Consider the following 19,915-nt stretch of genomic DNA (forward strand, 5'->3'; position numbering starts at 1 on the left):
CACACCCGATCCGCATTTTTTGTGCATCAGATGTGGACCTGTTAATTTCATTCCGGCTGCAAAAAATGTGGACAGCACACCACCTGCTGTCCACATCCGTATGTCTGTTTCACAGCCCCACAAAAAAAGGGTCGTATTCTTGTCCGTTTTGGGTACGCAATAAAAAAAAAAAAAGGTTGCAACTCGGGTGTCATCTGGTAAATGCAGTAGTGATTTGCAAGTTGTTCTGTATCTCAAGTTACAGGTTTTTTTGTATATTTTGTAGCACAAATCCAAAGAGGACACCTGGAAGACAGAGGAGCTGAAGAAACACCTAAAGGTGACATTTGTTTTCTGCACATTACGATTATCCTTGGATTGTTTTCTGCCAAATGTTCATTCAGTCTGGTCGGCTGCAGGTTTTATACTCCCTGGAGGGCTCCTGCATGCAAACTAAAAACCAAACGGCCACCGGTGAAGCGTAGAGCGGTACGATTTGCCGTAACCTAGGAGACAGCAGAGAACTAAATTTTACTTATAAAATTGTCATACATAATACGAGGTGAGAAGGATTTCAGGCTTCACACGGCCATCAGTCTGTTAGTCTGCTATCTGACAGGTTGTTGCTGGAAGGCAAGTCTCATATAGGCAGAAGACACCTACGGGGGTGACCATGGCTCTGAAACTGGCTTCTATTGTCTTAAAATAAAAAACTGAAGAACAGTTTAACCATTTCTTATCCCTAGAATGAACAAATCATTAAAAAATGACTTACATGACTTCTAACCCGTACACTTTTCATTTGCAAATGCAACAAAGTTGTAAGAATTTCCCTTCGATAACTGGAACACAGTGGCTTAGGGTGGGCACGTTTTTCCCATCCGCTTAATGTATAGAAGAAACGTATACGTTAAATGGAGTACCTAAACTGATGCCATACAGTTGCATCCGTTCACCATAGAGTTTAATTCTAAAAAACTCTCTTTTTTTACCGGGCTCTGTAGGATATGTGGCTGCGTTTTTGTATCCTTTTTTTTTTCTTCTTCTAACGTATACGTCAAACGAAGGAATAAAACATGATGTGAACCCACCCTTACAAATGTATTTGGGTGTATACAGATTCAAAATTTAAAAGCAGAGGGTCTCTTAAAGGGGGTTTCCAGGATTTGCTTAATAAACAGCAACTTCGAAGTAGCATACACTTCTTCTTGTAGTGGAACCTGCTGCCATCCATTAAAGGGGTTACCCATAACTTAAAGGGGTTCTGCACTTTGTTTTCCTCTGGATAGATCATCAGCATCTGATCGGCAGGAGTCCGACACCCTGGACCCCCGCCAATCAGCTGTTTGAGAAGGCAGCGGCGCTCCATTCAAGTGAACGGAGCTTAGCCGCGCCCAGGCAAGTTGATACTAGTCGTGACGTCACTGGGCCAGCGGTAAACAGTGAGAAGGCCGCGGTGCTCCTGGAGCGTCGCTGCCTTCTTAAACAGCTGATTGGCGGGGGTCCCGGGTGTCGGACCCCCGCCGATCAGATGCTGATGATCTATCCAGAGGAAAACAAAGTGCAGAACTCCTTTAATTATTGATGGCCTATTATCAGGATAAGTCATTGGTATTAGACTGGTGGGACCCCCACTGATCTGCTGTTTATACAAGCAGTGGTGCCGGAGCTACACAGCTCCATTCACTGTGTAATGGCCATGCCTGCTTACTGCAGCGCTGCTCCTGTTCAAGTGTATAGCCATTCAGTCATAGCCACTGCACAGAGTATGGCGATGAGTAGTTCTGGGGGTCTGGTTCTGGCGCTACAGCTTGTGAAAACGGACGGTTGGCTGAGGTGCTGGCAGTCAGACCGCCGACACCAACCGGATATTGATCACCTACCCAGGACAGGTGATCAATAAATAAGTCCTAGGAAACCCCTTAAATGCATGGCACCAGGTCCAGCTACAAGGAGAAATTGCAAGAGGTCCTGCTGCTTGTGCTTCTGACATACGCTGGTTAATGTAGGCCTGTCTGTGCGGGGATCGGGAGAGATAAAGAGGCAAATAAGAGTTTGACCAACAGGTATTTTGTGTGTAACGACTGCAGGATTTTAAAGTGAATATTTGCAGCATTATTATTAAGGCTACTTTCACACCTGCGTTAGGTGCGGATCTTGTATCTGCACAGACGGATCCGCACCGATAATGCAAACGCTTGTATCTGTTCAGAATGGACCCGTTTGCATTACCATGAACAAAAAATAAATAAAAAATATATATTTTTTTTGTTTTTTTTGTTCATGATAATGCAAACGGATCCGTTTTGACTTACACTGAAAGTCAATGGGGGACGGATCCGTTTTCAATTGCACCATATTGTGTCAGTGAAAACGGATCCGTCCCTATTGACTTACATTGTAAGTCAGGACGGGTCCGTTTGGCTCCGCATAGTCAGGTGGACATCAAAACGCTGCAGGCAGTGTTTTGGTGTCTCCGCCTTCAGAGCGGAATGGAGGCTGAACGGAGGCAAACTGATGCATTCTGAACGGATCCTTATCCATTCAGAATGCATTGGGGCTAAACTGATCCGTTTTGGGCCGCTTGTGAGAGCCCTGAACGGATCTCACAAGGAGACCCAGAAACGGCAGTGTGAAAGTAGCCCAAGATTTATCTCGTATCATTGCAGATTAAAGCGCCTGTTCAGAAGCTATTTACTGTAGACATATTTCATGTTTTTTTCAGAAAATCCCTCCAGTGTAATAATGCTTATTTTTTTTACTAATTTTGGACTCATTATTTAGTCGATGCAATCTGACAATGATAGGAGACATAAGGAAAGAAGACCTCACCGAGAGGAAGAAAAAGATGAACTCGCACGACGGCGACATAAGCTTGAAGAAAGGGTAGATGAAAGAGAGCATGCAAAGTATTCAGAGAGAGACAGACGTGCTGAGAGAGAGAGGGGTGATGGTCGAGAGCCCCGAAGAGAGAAGGAGAAAACGAGAGAAGGAGACAAGGACAAGCATCATGTATCTGAAAGGCACAGAACCAAGGACAGAGAGAGAACAAGGGACAAAATGGACGGCGGGGAGAAACCAGTTAAGGAATATGGAACATCTGACCTGGGTAGAGAGGAAAGGAAGATGAGAGACAGTCTTGGTAAGTGACATTATTGGACTCTCTCTCATAGGGCGCCTGCACAGGAGAACTGGTTTCAAAACAGAAATTCTGCACGTTTCACGGTTTGGAATTCTGTGCGTTTCTGCACCAAAAGCCACATGTGTCACTTGCAGATTTTTCTCAGATCCCACCTTTCCAATCAAAAGGGTGAAGTCCGCGCCAAAAATCGCACAAAGAATTGACATGCTGTAGATTTTAAAAAGGGCAGGTCAATTTCCGCATAGAATTAAAAAGCTAAGTCTACATGAGATTTGTCTAATGCCATACACTTTGCTGGTACAGTGATCCCTCAGGATACAATATTTTCAGCATACAGTGGTCTTTTCTGGGCCATCCTAAGTTGAAACCAGACTCAACGTACAATGTCTCAGACTCCGATCCAACCAATCAAGGCCACTTATCTGGTAAAACAGTTGTATTAGTTGCTAGTTACCAGCTATTCCTGACTGTCATATGTAAGGATCTACCTTAGTTATCTTAGTTATCTGGTTATTTTTCTTCATTTTCTCTTATCTTGGATGACATTTTGGGGCTTTGGAACCGATTACTCAACTTGCTTGGTTTCAACATACAATGGTCGTCCTGGAACCAATTAATATTGGAACCAATTAATATTGTAAGTTGAGGGATCACTGTACTGTATTTCGCAGTGTTTTTTTGCTCACAAGAATCTGCACGGAAAAACCTTGCAAAATCCATACCATCGGTACCATGTGCAAGTACCCATAGAGTTAGGCTATAGCTCCCCTGTTTACCCAAATGCATAAATGTGTGGGCATCAACCCCGTTCTGATGTATGGAATAGATTTTTCTGCCATGTGTGCATTCACCTTTAGAGATGAGCTATTTGTTCACATGTTTGACAACAGGGTGGATCTAATTTGTGCCCGCCAAGGACAAGTTGCAGAAATTTGAATACAGCTCTGGTGTCACTGGAGTATAAGTCTTGATGGAACAGAAAATAAGTACAAAAACAACATTGCTCAATTTAAACCACGACTCCCCTTAGTGAAATTCCATCTGCATTTCTTGCAATCCCTTTTAAAACATTCAATACATCTCTTTAGACCGGTATCAAATAATCGTGTTCATGCTTATATGTGGTGTGAATTTTAATTCCTAATGCTTCAATCTTAGAAAAAAGCAAACACAGAAGTGAGGATCGAGAAAGGCGACATGTAGAGAGACGAGGAAAGGAAGGGAGAAAGCGGGAGGTAATTTTTTTTCACATTTAGTTGTGTAAGAATTGAAAATTCTCAGTTAGAAATGTGTTTCTTTGTGTTGGTGGCCTGATACCAGATGATTTCTTCATAATGTACCATTCTTAGGCTACTTTCACACTCGCGTTTGGTGCGGATCCGTCATGGATCTGCACAGACGGATCCGTTCAGATAATACAACCGTCTGCATCCGTTCAGATAATACAACCGTCTGCATCCGTTCAGATAATACAACCGTCTGCATCCGTTCAGAACGGATCCGTTTATATTATTGACTTACATTGTAAGTCAGGACGGATCCGTTTGGCTCAGTTTTGTCAGACGGACACCAAATACTGCAGGCAGCGTTTTGGTGTCCGCCTCCAAAGCGGAATGGAGACGGAACGGAGGCAAACTGATGCATTCTGAGCGGATCCTTTTCCATTCAGAAGGCATTAGGGCAAAACTGATCCGTTTCGGACCGCTTCATGAGCCCTGAACGGATCTCACAAACGGAAAGCCAAAATTCCAGTGTGAAAGTAGCCTTAAAGGGGTTGTCCCACAATACAAACATTTCCCCTATTTACAAAATAGGAAGTAGGTATCTGAATAGTGGGGGTTTGACTGCTGGGATCCCCACTGATCACAAGAATGGGTGTTCCAGGTCCTCGTATAAGTCGTAGCGTGCATTCTGCTGCTCCAATCATTTCTAGCAGACTGCTGATGCTGTGTGGAGCGCTCTTTATTTCTGACAGTCCTATAGAGAATGAATGGAGCGTCAGTGTGCTCCACTCCTACAGAGATGTGGGACCCCTATTCTTGTTATTGGTGACAGTAATTTCTATCTTATAAAGTAATAGCAATTTGCTTGGTGACATTCCCAGCCACCTGACTGTCCAGGGAACTGCAGTCAACTCCATTCAATAGGATGGTGCTGTGATACAGTTCCCTCCGCAGCGAGTGACCAGAGTGCTGTTGTGCAGGACAAATAGTAATGGGGACACAATGCTAATAGACCAGGTTCCCCCGTTTTGGACTCTTACTAGCCAAGGTGGAGAATATCTATAAAGAGCCTCTCTGGCTTTGGAGGACTTGTAAAGTCCATGAAGTACTGGCATCCCATTGATCTGAGCAGGAATTGTGCCCTGTGGTGGTGCTGCAGTAGATTGCAGCCGATCTCTGGGGGGCCACCCAGTCATCAGTTTATTATCGTGACAAAAAGAGATTGTTCATAGAAGATAACCCACTTAACGTTATCCGATCTTTAACCCTTTCTACCCCGGAGTTTTTTTTGTTTTTGCGTTTTCGTTTTGCGCTCCCTGCCTTCCCAAAGCCATAACTTTTTTTTTATTTGTGTTCACATAGCCTTATGAGGGCTTGTTTTTTGCAGGACAAGTTGTACTTTCCAACGCCACCTTTTAATACTGCATGTGATGTAGTGGGAAGCGGGAAAAAAATTCCAAATGGGGTGAAATTGAAAAAAATAAAGCAATTCCACCACAGTTTAAATTTTTATTTTTTATTTACGATGTTCGATTTGCGATAAAACTGACCAGTTACTTTTATTCTACAGGTCAGTACGAATTCGCCGATACCATATATGTATAGTTTTTCTTGCGTTTTGATAGTGATAAAATAATAAAAAAAAAATTATTTCTTCGTCGCCATATTTTGACCCATATAACTTTTTTGTAATTATGTGTACGGAGCTGTGGGGGGCTCATTTTTTGCGGGGTGATCTGAACTTTTCATTAATACCATTCTGGGGTGTGTATGACTTTTTGATCACTTTTAAAGGGTTTCTGTCACCCCACAAAACTCTTTTTTTTTTTTTTTAGATAGTTAGATTCCTTATAGCGCGATATAGGAGAATATAATAGTCTTACTTACTTTCATGCGGCCGATTCTTTATAAAACGAAGTTTTATAATATGTAAATGAGGGCTCTACCAGCAAGTAGGGCGTCTACTTGCTGGTAGCCGCAGCAGAAAACCGCCCCCTCGCCGTGTTGATTGACAGGGCCAGCCGTGATCTCCTCCTCCGGCCGGCCCTGTCAGTAATTCAAAAATCGCGCGCCTCTGGTCATTCGGCGCAGGCGCTCTGAGATGAGGAGGCTCGTCTCCTCAGCACTCCCTCAGTGCGCCTGCGCCGATGACGTCTTCTCTTTCGATGATGTCATCGGCGCAGGCGCACTGAGGGAGTGCTATGAGGAATCTAACTATCCAAAAAAAAAATGAGTTTTGTGGGGTGACAGAAACCCTTTAATTTAATTTCTTGTAGAAAATGAAGCGACCAAAAATGGCAAATTGGCCATTTTGATGCTTTTTTCCGTTTTGCTGTTTGCTGTATGGGGAATATATTTTCTCGCCCAGTTTCCTTGGGGGACACAGAAGACCTTGGGTATAGCTCATCTCCCTAGGAGGCGTGACACTAAGTGAAGACTGTTAAGCCCCTCCTCCACAGCTATACCCTCAGCCTGGAGAGAGAGACTGCCAGTTTTTGCTTAGTGTCCAAGGAGGCAAGACACTCCCTGCTCTGCAGGGCTGGTTTCTCCTTGTTTAAATTTTAGATTTTTACTTTTTTCTTTTCTTTTTGTTCCAGATCATCGGGGACAACAGAGACGCACTAGACCTCTCTGCTTCTCCCGGGGTTGAGCTGCGCCAGTGCCGGTCACCCGCACTGCTGCCTCCCCCACAGAAGGCAAGGTGGATCAGGGCAGCCCAGCTCCCCTGCATCCCGCCAGCGCAAGGGTCGCCCGCACGCCAAGTCCCTCTTCCAGCGTCCTGCCACTACGGTGCCAGTAGCTGAAGGGGCGACCCTGCTGGAACGGACCGAGGGTGAAGACGGCTGTGGTAAGAGAGGCTTCTCCAGCTCTACGTCCCCCACCCCCCGGTCTCCTGCGTGCCTGACCCTATACTGGGCCTATGGACCCTTCTGTCCCTGCTAGACCTAGGCTGGCCCCTGGGCTGCCGCAGGGCGACATTCTGCTCCCTCTCTCCTGGCCTCCATAGGTCATTGGCACCCTTCTCCCTACAAGAAGAATGCCTGGGGAGCTGCAGAGGTCCGCAACTAGCTGCCCCTGACGGAGGGGTTATGCAGGCGTCCCACCCTCACAGGCACCCGGTCTCAGGGTCCCCCTCCCTCTTACCGGCTACTGCTTCAGGGCCAGAGCCTTGCTGCCCCTGACCCTCCTCTGCCCTCACGGGCACCGGCCCAAGGGCAAGGTGGTTGTGGCTGTCGGCCACATGGGGCGCTGTTATAAGCCAGGGCCCACTCCATGGGTAAAATGGCTGCCGAGCGCAGGGTCCTCGCTTCCGGGCAGCGTGGTGGGCACCCGCGGCCTGCAATATGAGCGCTATGCTCCAACAGCCCCAGGCCGACCGTCGGAACATTCCGGTCGGCCGGGCACCGCAGACTTTCCGGCCGCGATCCCGGCGCTCTATCCGGGTCCCCGGCTCTTCCGGCCCGCGGGGTGGGCACCCGCGGCCGGCATGTGCATGCGCCGCTTCGTTCCCCGGCCGGTACTTGAATACTGTGCGGCCCCGGTCAGCCGGGCGCCGCTAAAGATTTAGGCCCCGGCTTCACGGCCTACAGTTACTAGGCCGCAAAATTCCGGCCTCTGTTGGAGGGGGCTGGAACTTCTCCAGGCGGGAATTCTTCCCGCCGGGAGGTTCCCCCGCCCCCAGGGGATCGCAGCGCCGCCCTCCAGGCCGGATCCCTGTTAACCCTTTGGGTACAGGCCGGCTTCAGATGGGCCTGTATGGGTGCCCCCAGGGGATCGCAGCGCCGCGGTACAGGCCGGCTTCAGATGGGCCTGTATGGCTGCCCCCAGAGGATCGCAGCGCCGCCCTCCAGGCCGGATCCCTGTTTAACCCTTTGGGTACAGGCCGGTTTCAGATGGGCCTGTATGGCTGCCAACTCCCCCCCCCCTCCGCCGTGCCCCTGTAGGTGGCTCCCCTTTCTGCCTCAGTGAGGCTGTTATATATATATATATATAAAAAACAAACAAAAAAAAAACCATATTTTTTATTTTATATATATATATATATATATATATATATATATATAACTTGTGGGCTGCGCAGGACGCTGCAGCCTCATGTCAGTACATGCCCCCCTTCCTTAGGCGGCATGTCGCGCTCCCCGGCTGCGGCGCGGCCAGGGTCATTTTACCCTCCTAGCCCTCTCTCACGATACGGCGCTGGTCAAGTGCATGCGGCCCTTTCTGTAGGCAGCATTCGTCACCCTCTCCAGTTATGGCATAGGCGGAACGCTACACTCTCACTAGATTCGTTGCGATCTGTGCATGACCCCCTTTCTTAGGCGGAATACTGCACTCTCACCAGATACGGTGCTGGCCATGTGCACGATCCCCTTCCATTGGTGGAACGCTGCACTCTCACTGGATTTGTTGCCGATCATGTGCGTGACCCCCTTCCATAGGCGGAACGCTGCACTCTCTGGATCGCTGACGCCCATAGGCATGACTCCCTTCCGTGGACGGCATTCGGCACTCTCACTGGATTCACTGCCAGCCATGTGCATGACCACTTTCCATAGGTGGTATGATGCACTCTCATTGGATTCGCTGCCGGCCTTGGGCATGCCTCCTTCCCTGTGGCGGCATACATACACTCCCTCGGTCGGTGATGTTCTCTCGCCGGTACGTTGTTGGCCATGTGCATGAACCCCATACATGGCGGGGTGCTTGCACTCTCACTGGATCCGCTGCCGGCCATATGCATGTCCCCTCTTCCGTGGGCGGTGTACGCACTCTCACTGGATTCGCTGCCGGCCATGGGCATGCCTCCTTCAGGTGACATACACACATTCTCACCGACTGATCGCACTCTCCCTGGATGCGATGCTGGCCATGTGCATGACCCCCCCCCCCCTCTTTTCTGGGCGGCATACTACACTCTCACCGGATACGTTGCTGGCCTTGAGCATGGCCCTCTAACATGGGTGGAACGCTTGCGCTCCCATTAGATACCGTGCTGGCCTTGTGCGTGACCACCCCTCATTCCATGGGCGGAATTTTGCACGCTCACGAGATTCAAGGCTGTCCTTGTATGTGCCGTATTGGACTTGCACATGTTCCCCTTCATTGGGAGTAGTCACACTCTCACGAAGTTTCGGTGTTGGGTGAATTGTTGCACACTCACTTAATGCTAGGATAGCCCTGTGCATGTCCCCCTTTCACTAGGTGGACCTCCTGCATTCCTGCTGGATACTGTGTGGCTATGTGCATGGCGCCCTTCGGGGCGAAGTATGGTATGCCCTACTTCTCTGACGTAGGTACGGCCTTGGGCATTCCCCCCTTTTTTGGGGCGGGCTTTTGCACCCTTGCCGACTGCAATTTGCCAGGTACATTTCCCCCCTTTCGGGGCGGTCAGTTTTGCGTTCCATTGCATACCATACTAGTCTTGTGCATAACTCCTTTCAGTTTGCACTTTGCACTTCCGTAGATACTGTGGCACTCTGGCTGGCCTTCTTCGCTGAGTGATATTTTTGCAGTGAGCGGACGTTCTTGTGCGTTGTTTGGGCCGTGTATACCTTCTCATCCTGTAGGTGGGTTGGCCTTCTCACTGCTTACGGGGCTACTCGTACGTATGCCTCCTTTCCTCCTGCGACATATTTTATTTTTTATTTTTTTTTCCTCTTGGGAGACGGTGTTTGCAGCAAGCCTTGCACTATTCTCTAAAGAGATCATTCTGTCCACCTGTGTAAGCCTAAGGTGTTGTCCAACAAACAATAAATGAATGCCTTATATATAAGTAGACGGCCTCTACCTGCTCGCTACTGCTCCGAGCTGGGCGGTGCTCATTCATTTCGTTGGCCCTTCCGCCGGGGAGTGTTCGTGGTTCCTAGACACGTACCCATTCGTCTTCCCGCAGCATTGTTTCCCTGCGCTAGTGGTCACATGGTCGAGAGTGCTGTCTGCAGCGCCTTTCGCATTCTATGTTGGCTCTGGCGGGACTACGGTCCCCTCACCTGCTACTATTTCCTCCTACCAGGTTCGGGCCGCTCTTCTTGGGAAGGTCACCCAACTTCTCTTGGGTGCTCGCTTACCCAGGTCCGGAGGACCTCCACCTTGAGTTCTTCAGGGTATTCGCCTTCTGCGAGGCGGTGAACCGGGCGTCTCAGTGTAGCGGGGTTCTGCTTTTGAGCTGTCCTATGGCTTCTCTGTTGCCCACTCCTCCTTTCTTTGGAGAGTGTTATCCCGGCCTCTGTCTCGACTGCCTTTTCTCGCCGGTTCTGTTTGGCTCCCATTCGGTACGGATCTCTCCGATGTGGCTTCTGTTCCGGCCACGCTTCAGAGGATGTTCCTTCTCTGCCCTCACCTCTGGGAAGAGCATGGTTGTTCATGTGGATGGTTCTGGTGTTCCTTTTGGCCTCGTACTGTCCCCCTTGTCCACACTGACTGTACTAGCTGTGTGCCTATCTAACTGGTCTACCGCGTTCTGTCCTCCCGCTGGGTGCAGATTGCGTTTTTTTCCATTCTAGGCAATGTTTCTGCTATGGATTTACCTTCTCGGTAACTTGGGAGGACTACCATTTAGTCCGTCTTCCTGTGGTGGCTACATCGGCTTGGGCTTTAGCTTGTCTTGTCCTGGCATCGGGCGGTTGCTGGGCGGACCCTTCGGTTCCTGTCCGTCTGCTCCCCCACTCCGGGTGGATACGGGACAACTTTGCTCGGGGCCGACGGGACCAGTTCTACCGACCGTTCTGCCCGTGTTACTGATCATTGGGTTTTTCGCCCGCTTGCCCAGGCGACTCTAGTGGGCTCGCTAGTGTTCGCTTCTAGACGAGTTTTCGTCCAGGATCTGTAGGACTTAGGGCTTTACCTGGGGTTCTGTGGGAAGCTGGGCGTTCCCCCACTCTGCCTTTCTCTCTCCATGGTTCTGTCTTTCTCCAGTCCGGCCTGGACCTGGGGCTGGGACTCTGTTGCTTGAGGTATCAAGTGTCGTTCCTGTCCTTCCTCTTTCAGCGTTCCCCGACCCTCTGGGCCTGTCAGGAATTTCTTCCATGGAGCGGCTTTTGGGTTCCTTTGTACTGCCCTCCGTTACCGTCCTGGGAACTACATACTGGGCTCTTGGCGCTCCAATTTTTCCTTGGAGCCGTTACAGAAGTCCTCTCTACTCCTTCTGTCCTGTACGGTTGGGTTTCTGTAGCCATCGTGTCTCTGACGGGTGCCTGAGTGGCGGCCCTTCTTGTTCCGAGCCTTCTGTCTTCCCCCAGGACAGGGCTGTTCTCCATTCCGTCTCTTCCTTCCTTCTGAAGGTGGTGTTTGTCCTTCATTTCATTGAGGCAGTCGTCCTCCCCTTCCCACCCCCGGGAACGGACACTTCACCGATTTGGACGTTGTTTGGGCCTTGCAGTTTTTACTTGGAGATCTCCGACTCTTGTCGACGTTCGGTCTCTTGTGTTTCCAGGAGGTCCGCGCAAAGGGTTGACGGCCTCCAGGGTGGCTTTCCTCCGCTTTCTCAGAGTGGCTCTTGCTGTGGTTGCCGCACCAAGGGCAGAGTTCTGCTTTTGGTGTCACCATTCATTTTGCCAGAGCTGTCGGTTTTTCCTGGGCCGGAGGCATTAGGCTTCGGCCATGCATTTGTGCAAGGCGGTCACTGGTCTTCCTTGCACACCTTACCGAGTTCTACAGGGTGCATACTTGGTCTTCGGCGTATGCTGCCTTGGGCCGCCTGGTCTGCAGGCGGCGGGTTTTTTGATGCCTTCGGGTGCTTCGCCTTGGTGCTGTGGTCCCTCCCCCTTTGGACTGCTTTTGAACGTCCCAAGGTCTTCTGTGTCCCCCAAGGAAACTGGGCGAGAAAACGAGATTTTTGTATAACTTACCAGTAAAATCTCTTTCTCGCTCTTTCCTTGGGGGACACAGCACCCACCCATTCTTTGTTCTTCTTTGACTGTTTCCGAGTTTGTTTTACCCTTTGGGTAGTGGGCTTGTTGGTTCCACTTTTTGGACTTTGCCTTTTCTCACTACTTGGACACGCAACTGGCAGTCTCTCTCTCCAGGCTGAGGGTATAGCTGTGGAGGAGGGGCTTAACAGTCTTCACTTAGTGTCACGCCTCCTAGGGAGATGAGCTATACCCAAGGTCTTCTGTGTCCCCCAAGGAAAGAGCGAGAAAGAGATTTTACTGGTAAGTTATACAAAAATCTTGTTTTTATACTATGGGCGTTTTCGCACATCGCGACACCCATGATGTGTATTTTTTTTTAAATTCTTTTATTTTTATTTTGGGAAAAGGGAGGCGATTAGAATTTTTATGTTTTTTTTTATTTTTAATAACTTTATTTTTTTACACTTCATTTTTTTATGCAATCATCTGATTGCTATTCTCATAGACCCCAATACGCTTGCATTGGAGTCTCTGAGAAAATTCCTAGTTTCCTATGAAGCCCTATTACAGGCAAGGGCTCCATAGGAAATACTATGCAGCAGCCTCCTGTCATTCATAAAGACAGGGGCTGCTGCACACACGCTCCGGCTCCTCCGATCGCCGCATGGGGAGCCGGAGCATCACCGGAAGCACGCGCTTCCGGTGTTTCACGTGCTCAGAATCTGAGGGGTTAAATGTCCGCGATCGGCGTTACTGCCGGTTGCGGACATTAGCCGCGGGTGTCTGCTATAAGAAACAGCAGGCCACCCGCGGCTATGGCACCCGCTCCGCTCAGGAGCGGGCGCCATCTGTAAAGACCCGGCCAGTGCCGTACTAGTACGGCGCTGGTCAGGAATGGTTTGAAGGGCAATTTCTGAGGTAAAGGACTGATCCATTCAATATTTAATCATGTGATGATTGTTTTATTCAAGACTGAAGAACGTGAAGATCAGAGCCTAAGACACCGCAAACAAAGTGGCGAGTTTAATAGTCAAGAGGCAGACCGGGAAAGAAGAAGTAGTGACCGGAAACCTAGGGAGACCTCTGACCGAGAGAAGAGGAGTCACAGCAAAAGTGAGAGGGGGACACATTCAGACCAAAGGTCTGCAAAAGATACTGCAGCATATTCAGACAGAGCAATGGAAAAACATTCTAGGGAAGGTTATTCACATGATGACGATAAGGAACAAAGACGGCGAGATAAAAAGGACCGCAGAACACGTGCACATGAGGTAAAGGACCGCAAGACATTCATCCATTTCACTGATATTCTGTATGTCTTAAAATAGTCAAGGTAGAAGGACAGACATCTGACCATTTTGGATTTACTAGTCACGGATCTTACATTCAGTGATTATACATCATCGAGTTGTCCTTCTTTTTACGTTTGTTAATTTCTTTCAGCAGTTTCTTAACTGGCCTTAAGGAAATACAGAGGGATTAGAAGTTTAAACCCAATTTGCACCTAGAAGCAGCACTACAGTCTTATCAAGCTTTAAGGAACACTCTACACAAAACTGATACACTGTGGAATGAAAAGTGTAGGGTCCGAGGGGGAGGAGCATGACACAGGAATAAAAACAATACCAAAGAGAGAATCCCCGTGTGATGCTGTGTCTCTATAGTGACCCCCAGTATGAATAATGGCCACCAGTATGAATAGTGGCTCCCATAGTGCCGTCCAGTGGGAAAAATAGGGAATACTAATGTCCCGCAGCTCTGGTTGATTTTAATGGAGTCTGTCTACCCATGAAAAGGACAAAAATAAGAAGACTTTTTTTTTGCCCGACGCTTTTCACTGGCTTTTAAAAAAAAAAAAGGTCATGTGAATAGCCCCATAGACTTCAATTGGTTCTGAAAAAGGTTGTGTGAATATCGCCTTAGGCCCCGCACTAAGCACACCACAGGGTATCAGCCTTGCCTGTGGTGCTCCAATGAAACCTGTCACCAGGACGAACCCCCGACTCCCGTGTTTGATAGACCAGTGGTATTTCCAGCACCTGCAGCTTGACCCCTTCCTGTTTTAAAGGAATTGTAGGCAACTGATTATATTCCATTTTGTAATGCATAATCATTCTTCAAACCTAAATGGAGGATAAACCATATTCTAAAATGCAGTCAGGAACAGTTGATCTTCAGGCTTCTTGTTCCAGCCAAGGAAAAGGGGCTTTTAGAAGAATTACCATTCTGAGGTACAGTGTCATTTAAAATAAATAAATTTGGTGAAACATTTCAGGCAAAGTTCTATTATAGTGCAGCCTCACCCATAAAGGGCTTCTGTCATCAGAAAAATCGTTATGTAGCTGGCTGACATTATTGATGTGCTAATGTCAGCAGAACATAACTGTATGACTTATATCTCCCTGCCTGCCGCCGTTCGCGCTAAATAATGACTTTTATAATATGTAAATGAGCCTCTAGGTGCTAGTGGGGCGTTGCTGCAGCACCTCGAGGCTCCGTCCTCTCATCGTTTGGCACGCCCTTGTAAAGGCGATTGATATCCTCGGTCTCCTCCGTGCCCCGCAAATCCTGCGCCTGCGCCGTCTATTTTAGCATTAGGCGCAGTGAGTGAAGGACGCTTGCCTGCTGCCGTCCTTCACTCACTGCGCCTGCGCCTAATACTAAAATAGACAGCGCAAGCGCAGGATTTGCGGGGCACAGAGGAGACCGAGGATATCAATTGCCTTTACAAGGGCGTGCCAAACAGTGAGAGGACGGAGCCTCTAGGTGCTGCAGCAAGGCCCCACTAGCACCTAGAGGATCATCTGCATATTATAAAAATCATTATTTACTGCGAACGGCGGCAGGCAGGGAGATATAAGTCATACAGTTATGTTCTGCTGACATTAGCACATCGATAATGTCAGCCAGCTACATAACAATTTTTCTGATGACAGAAACCCTTTAAAACAGTCATCTTCTATGTGATGTCCTGTGATAGAAAATTACCCAGTTTAGTAGTAGTGGTGTTATACTTCACTATAGGGCGCATTCACACGACCATATGTATTTTGTGGTCCGCAAAACGCGGATCTGCAAAAAAATAACGATGGCGTCTGTGTTGCATCGTTTTTTTTGTGGCTCAATTGTAACAATGCCTGTCCTTGTCCACAAAACGGACAAGATTATTACATGTACTTTATTTGTTACGGGACTATGGAACCGACATACGGAAGCACACAGCATACGGTGTGCTGTCCTCATTTTTTGTGAACCCATTGAACTGATTAAATCTGCAAATAATGCTCATCGGTTGTGTGAATGGGGCCATACAGAGAGGTAATGTCTTGCTATATTCTGCATTTAATTGTCAGCACAGACCCCGCACTAACACCCTGATATAATGGCTCTCACAGTTTGGCTCCAATCATTTTCTTTAAAACTATGATGTAGAGAAGTTTGTTGTGAACAGCGCTATGGGCCAGGATTCTATTATTCCACTGCCTCCTGGGATTTCTGTAATAATAATGTGAAATGTTTTGTTTCTATTTTAATAGGAGAACATTCCAGTTCCTAAAAGCTGCTCCAAGGAATCGCTGGCAAAGCAGGAAAGCAATGATGAGAAGGTAACACCGGCCTTTGCTGACTGTATGTCATGCTGTGGCTTTAGGCGAAACATAATGTTACTCATTAAAGTACGGACAACTTTTTCACTTAAAAAGGCAGATGACGAAAAAGTTTTTTTTTCACAAAACTCTGTTGTCTGGAGAAAAAGTCAGTTTGACTGAGCCAGAGACCGAATGACAATTTGTTGTTCACCTACCAACCTTCTTGAAAGCAGGAGCATCTGCCCTTTAGAAATAATTGCAGTGGTGGACCCGGCCCTGTGAAGTTCAGGGAGACTTGCCAGATAAGCACTATGTGTTGACTGCTATTTTCTTTGATTGGTCTTCAAAGTGAATTGTAAACCAAACCATGACACTTATTCTACCACTTATTCGCATTGCTTTATCTGTGCTCGCTGGTTTGGATTCTAGCGCACAGCAGTATGAACATATAAGGAACAGATTAAAGCTTTCTGCCGCACTTAGAAGCTGTTTCAGACACCCACACAGTGTAATGGGGGATAGATCGGTAGGAAACATGTAAAGTGTGGCCTATTTTGAATGTATTTTTGTGGCGATAGCAAAATTCATGAGCCGCTCGGCATATTCCGTTTTACCTGGTCCCTATTATAAGCATCCGTTTGTAAGTAAAGGTGGCCATGCACATTATATAACTGTCATCCAAATGCACGTTTCACTAGCAGCGATTCCTCCCAACACCCCCATACACATGCATACTCTTTCATGTGTTCTGAATAGGGAGAGAAAGCTGCTTCTAGATTGCTCTATAGGTGGCTTATCTCTGTAAGGGTGCATTCACACGACCAGAATAGGACATGCTCTCTATTTTTTGCAGGGCCCTGGAACGAAACAACGGATGAAATGAATGGGTCCGCACCTGTTCTGCAAAATTGCATAACGGATGCAGACCCAGAATTGAGGTCGTGTGAATGCACACTTAGAATGAAAGATCTCACTTCTGCCACCTGAGGGTTATCTGGACAGCCCCATACATGTTAGATGGGCAGTTGGTGTTGCTAAAATCAGCCTGTTCACCTAACATTAATCTGATCAAAATGGGCGCATTAATGCCGTCCTGACTGTTCCACGTAAATATATAACAGGCTGCACAGGGCCACTTTGCAAAACCGCCATATGTTTACGCCCCCCCCCCCATTTCCTTCTCTTTAATCGCAGTTTTCGTGGGGGCAAGTATGGATGTAACTAAGTGCCACTGGTCCAGGTGCTGACAAGAGGCACCTGGACCAGTGGTTCTTACAGTATTAACCCCTTCTGGTCTGCACAGTGTACACTGATGGTACCTGTGCCATTAGCCTGTTAATTTGCATGCTGTGCATGATGCATGCAGTGCCCTAAGCAGGATCAGGCAATCCATTACTATGACCTTATTGTCCCACAACGGCAGATTTAAGGGAAAGAGTGATCGGGCATGTTGGGGTTCCCATAGACGAAAAGCAGCCACAAGAGGGATTTAACAGCAGCTTATTCCCCTCTCCCCATTGCAGTAAACATGCAGGTTGAGTTTAGGCGAACCTCGGTGGAAGCAGAGTACAGCTCATCATCTGTGCTTTATGGGACCATGCACTCTGGTGTTAACAATATTCTGTATGTCATGGAGGCAGGTATGATCACTGGACCCCTAATTAATTACTAAATACAGTACAAAGGGCGTTCAGATGTGGGATGTCCAGATGTCTGCTCTGATGATGCCATGCCTGCTCATTACAGCCTCATTGATTGCTATGGCAGCAATTATGTGAAAAAGGTGACAAACCCTAAAGATCCCAGAGGAGCAATGGGGCTCCATCATTCTAGCACTCTGCAGGGGTTCCAGGTCATGGATCTCTACTGACTGGAGGATTATTACTGTCCTATTATTAGTCCTATATGAAATGATATCATGCTAAGATTTATTTATTTAGTTTCAAGGGTTCAAATTATTATAATTGTATTTAAAGGAAATAGAAGAAAATATAAATAACACTGATGCTGCAAATGAGGATTCTACAAACTATGAAGAAGATTTTGAAGTAAGTAACCCGACTTTTGATAGATTTTGATGTTTTTGTTACTCTAAAATGTGATAAAAGCCAAAAGTAAAAAAAAAAAAAAAAAAGTACGTTTAAGTGTGCGAACTATTACCCATGTATGCATGCTTGTACGTATGTCCAATAAACATTGTGTTTTAATGTTTCTATTTTTTGGTAGGATTATGATGATGATTTTGAAGATGAGAGAGAAGAAGACCGGACTACAGACAGAACACCAGAACCTAAAGCAGTCTCCAGGAATGCAGAAGTAGAGGAGATTCAGAAGGCCATGTTCTTGGAGAATGAAAGCATAGCTACGGCCCCAGCTGCACACAGACACAAAGCATATGATGATCAGGATGGTAGACCAAGCCCTGAAGGTTTTCAGTCTTTTTATGTTTCTTTACCTTTTTGTTAGTTCCCTCTTACGATCCTTCCAGGCAGCAGCAGGAGGTGGCGGTGCTCATTGTCCAGCAGATTGGCTGGAATATTCAGCCAATTGGAGTGTGTTTAATTGCAGTATAGTTGGAACCTAGTGTGCTTTACGGTGTGCATTTTTTAAAATTGGTCTTTATTAAGAATATTCAGCAGCTTTGTCATAAAGGGTTAACATCTGCCTAGCTGTGAGAATCGTACTTTCACTTTATGCCGGTCATCTAATAACCCTCATCTCTAAATTACTAATTGCTCAAAAACACTTATGGTATTTAAGCCACATTCTTATCAGTAAGGAAAGAATTGAGCTAAAATGAGTGTTTGTAAGGTCTGAGATCAGAGATAAGGAGCCGTCAGCTGAGCTGCCTGACAGAACTCAGTAAAAACATAGAGCCTGCTACTAGAGAATCTCAAGGCTGTATGGAGGAAGGGGCTCAAAATTTTAATTAAGACTAATTGAAAAAATGATTTTAGCTCAAAATGAGTATGCTGGAATACAGTTATGGTTCCAACATACGATAGCCTTCTCGGAACAAATTAATATTGTATGTTAAAGATTCACTGTATAATTCATGAATATGCCATTGGAAGTTCACTTTAAAGGGAACCTGTCACCTAAAAAATGCCTCCCAAACCACCAGCATTACCTTAAAGTAGCCAGAAGTATGTTCCTAATGATCCTTTTCTTCCTCCAGCCAGATGCACCAAAATCTTGAAAAACAAACTTTAATCCCCTGCACGCATGTAACAGCAGAGTTTGAAGTCAAGGGGGCAGCGGCCTCCTCGCTTCAAGTCAGGATAACCACGCCCCCTCCTGCCCCTTCACCTCTGATTGACAGCCGCGCACGTGAACATCTGACGCACACTCACACTCGGCCGGCTTTGCTGAACAGCCGAAAGCTATCGGCTGTCAATCAGAGGCGAAGGGGCAGGGAAAGGGGGCGTGGTTATCCTGACTTGAAGTGAGGAGGCCGCTGCCCCCTTGACTTCAAACTCTGCTGTTACATAGCACGTGCAGAGGATTTAAGTTCGTTTTTCAAAATTTTGGTGCATCTGGCCGGGGGAAGAAAAGGATCTATAGGAACATACTGCTGGCTACTTTAAGGTAATCCTGGTGGTTTGGGAGGCGTTTTTTAGGTGACGTGTTCAAGACATCTGAATGGGGACTGCAGAAATACACGTACGTGCTACAGATTTTACCCTAAATGGGCTTCCCTTGAGTAGAAATTTTGACTACTTATTAGGGTATGCCATAAATTGCAGGTAATAGGAGCTTTATTTGTAGGCCTTCTGACACAAGAAGGAAGTGGCCCCAGCTGTAGTAGAGTACACTGTGCGCCTCGTGTTGTTTTCCTGCATAGTGTCATTCACAACCTGTCCTTTCTCAGGAGCTGTGCTGTTCAGGGAAAGTGGGGCCTCGGCTCCTTGGTTCTAGGGAACAGTGGTTTAATTCGCTAATCTTGTGAAATCTCCTTAGATATGAATCCATTCTACATCTTCATTTGTATTTGCTCTGCATAGACTTTCTGTTATCCCTATTTACTGAATAAATTAGCTAAACTCAAAGCATCTTTATCATATGAAAACCTTTTAAAGGGATCCTGTCATCAGTTTCATGCTGTAAGGCCCCATTCACACGTCCGCAAAAGGG

The 19,915-nt window shown here is 47.1% G+C and overlaps 1 protein-coding gene across 1 annotated transcript in view; it reads left to right on the forward strand.

Moving 5' to 3' along the window:
- The window catches only part of DYNC2I1 (dynein 2 intermediate chain 1), a 104,115-nt gene that overhangs the window by 7,420 nt on the left and 76,780 nt on the right, over positions 1-19,915 (forward strand). Inside the window, exons 2-8 of the mRNA XM_040434199.1 lie at positions 266-319; positions 2,764-3,121; positions 4,280-4,356; positions 13,166-13,465; positions 15,731-15,799; positions 17,758-17,829; positions 18,008-18,209. Coding sequence (XP_040290133.1) covers positions 266-319; positions 2,764-3,121; positions 4,280-4,356; positions 13,166-13,465; positions 15,731-15,799; positions 17,758-17,829; positions 18,008-18,209 — 1,132 coding nt within the window. The remainder of the gene's footprint in view (positions 1-265; positions 320-2,763; positions 3,122-4,279; positions 4,357-13,165; positions 13,466-15,730; positions 15,800-17,757; positions 17,830-18,007; positions 18,210-19,915) is intronic.

The sequence above is a fragment of the Bufo bufo genome, chromosome 5, assembly GCF_905171765.1.
Source record: "Bufo bufo chromosome 5, aBufBuf1.1, whole genome shotgun sequence".
In the NCBI taxonomy this organism is placed as follows: Eukaryota; Metazoa; Chordata; class Amphibia; order Anura; family Bufonidae; genus Bufo; species Bufo bufo.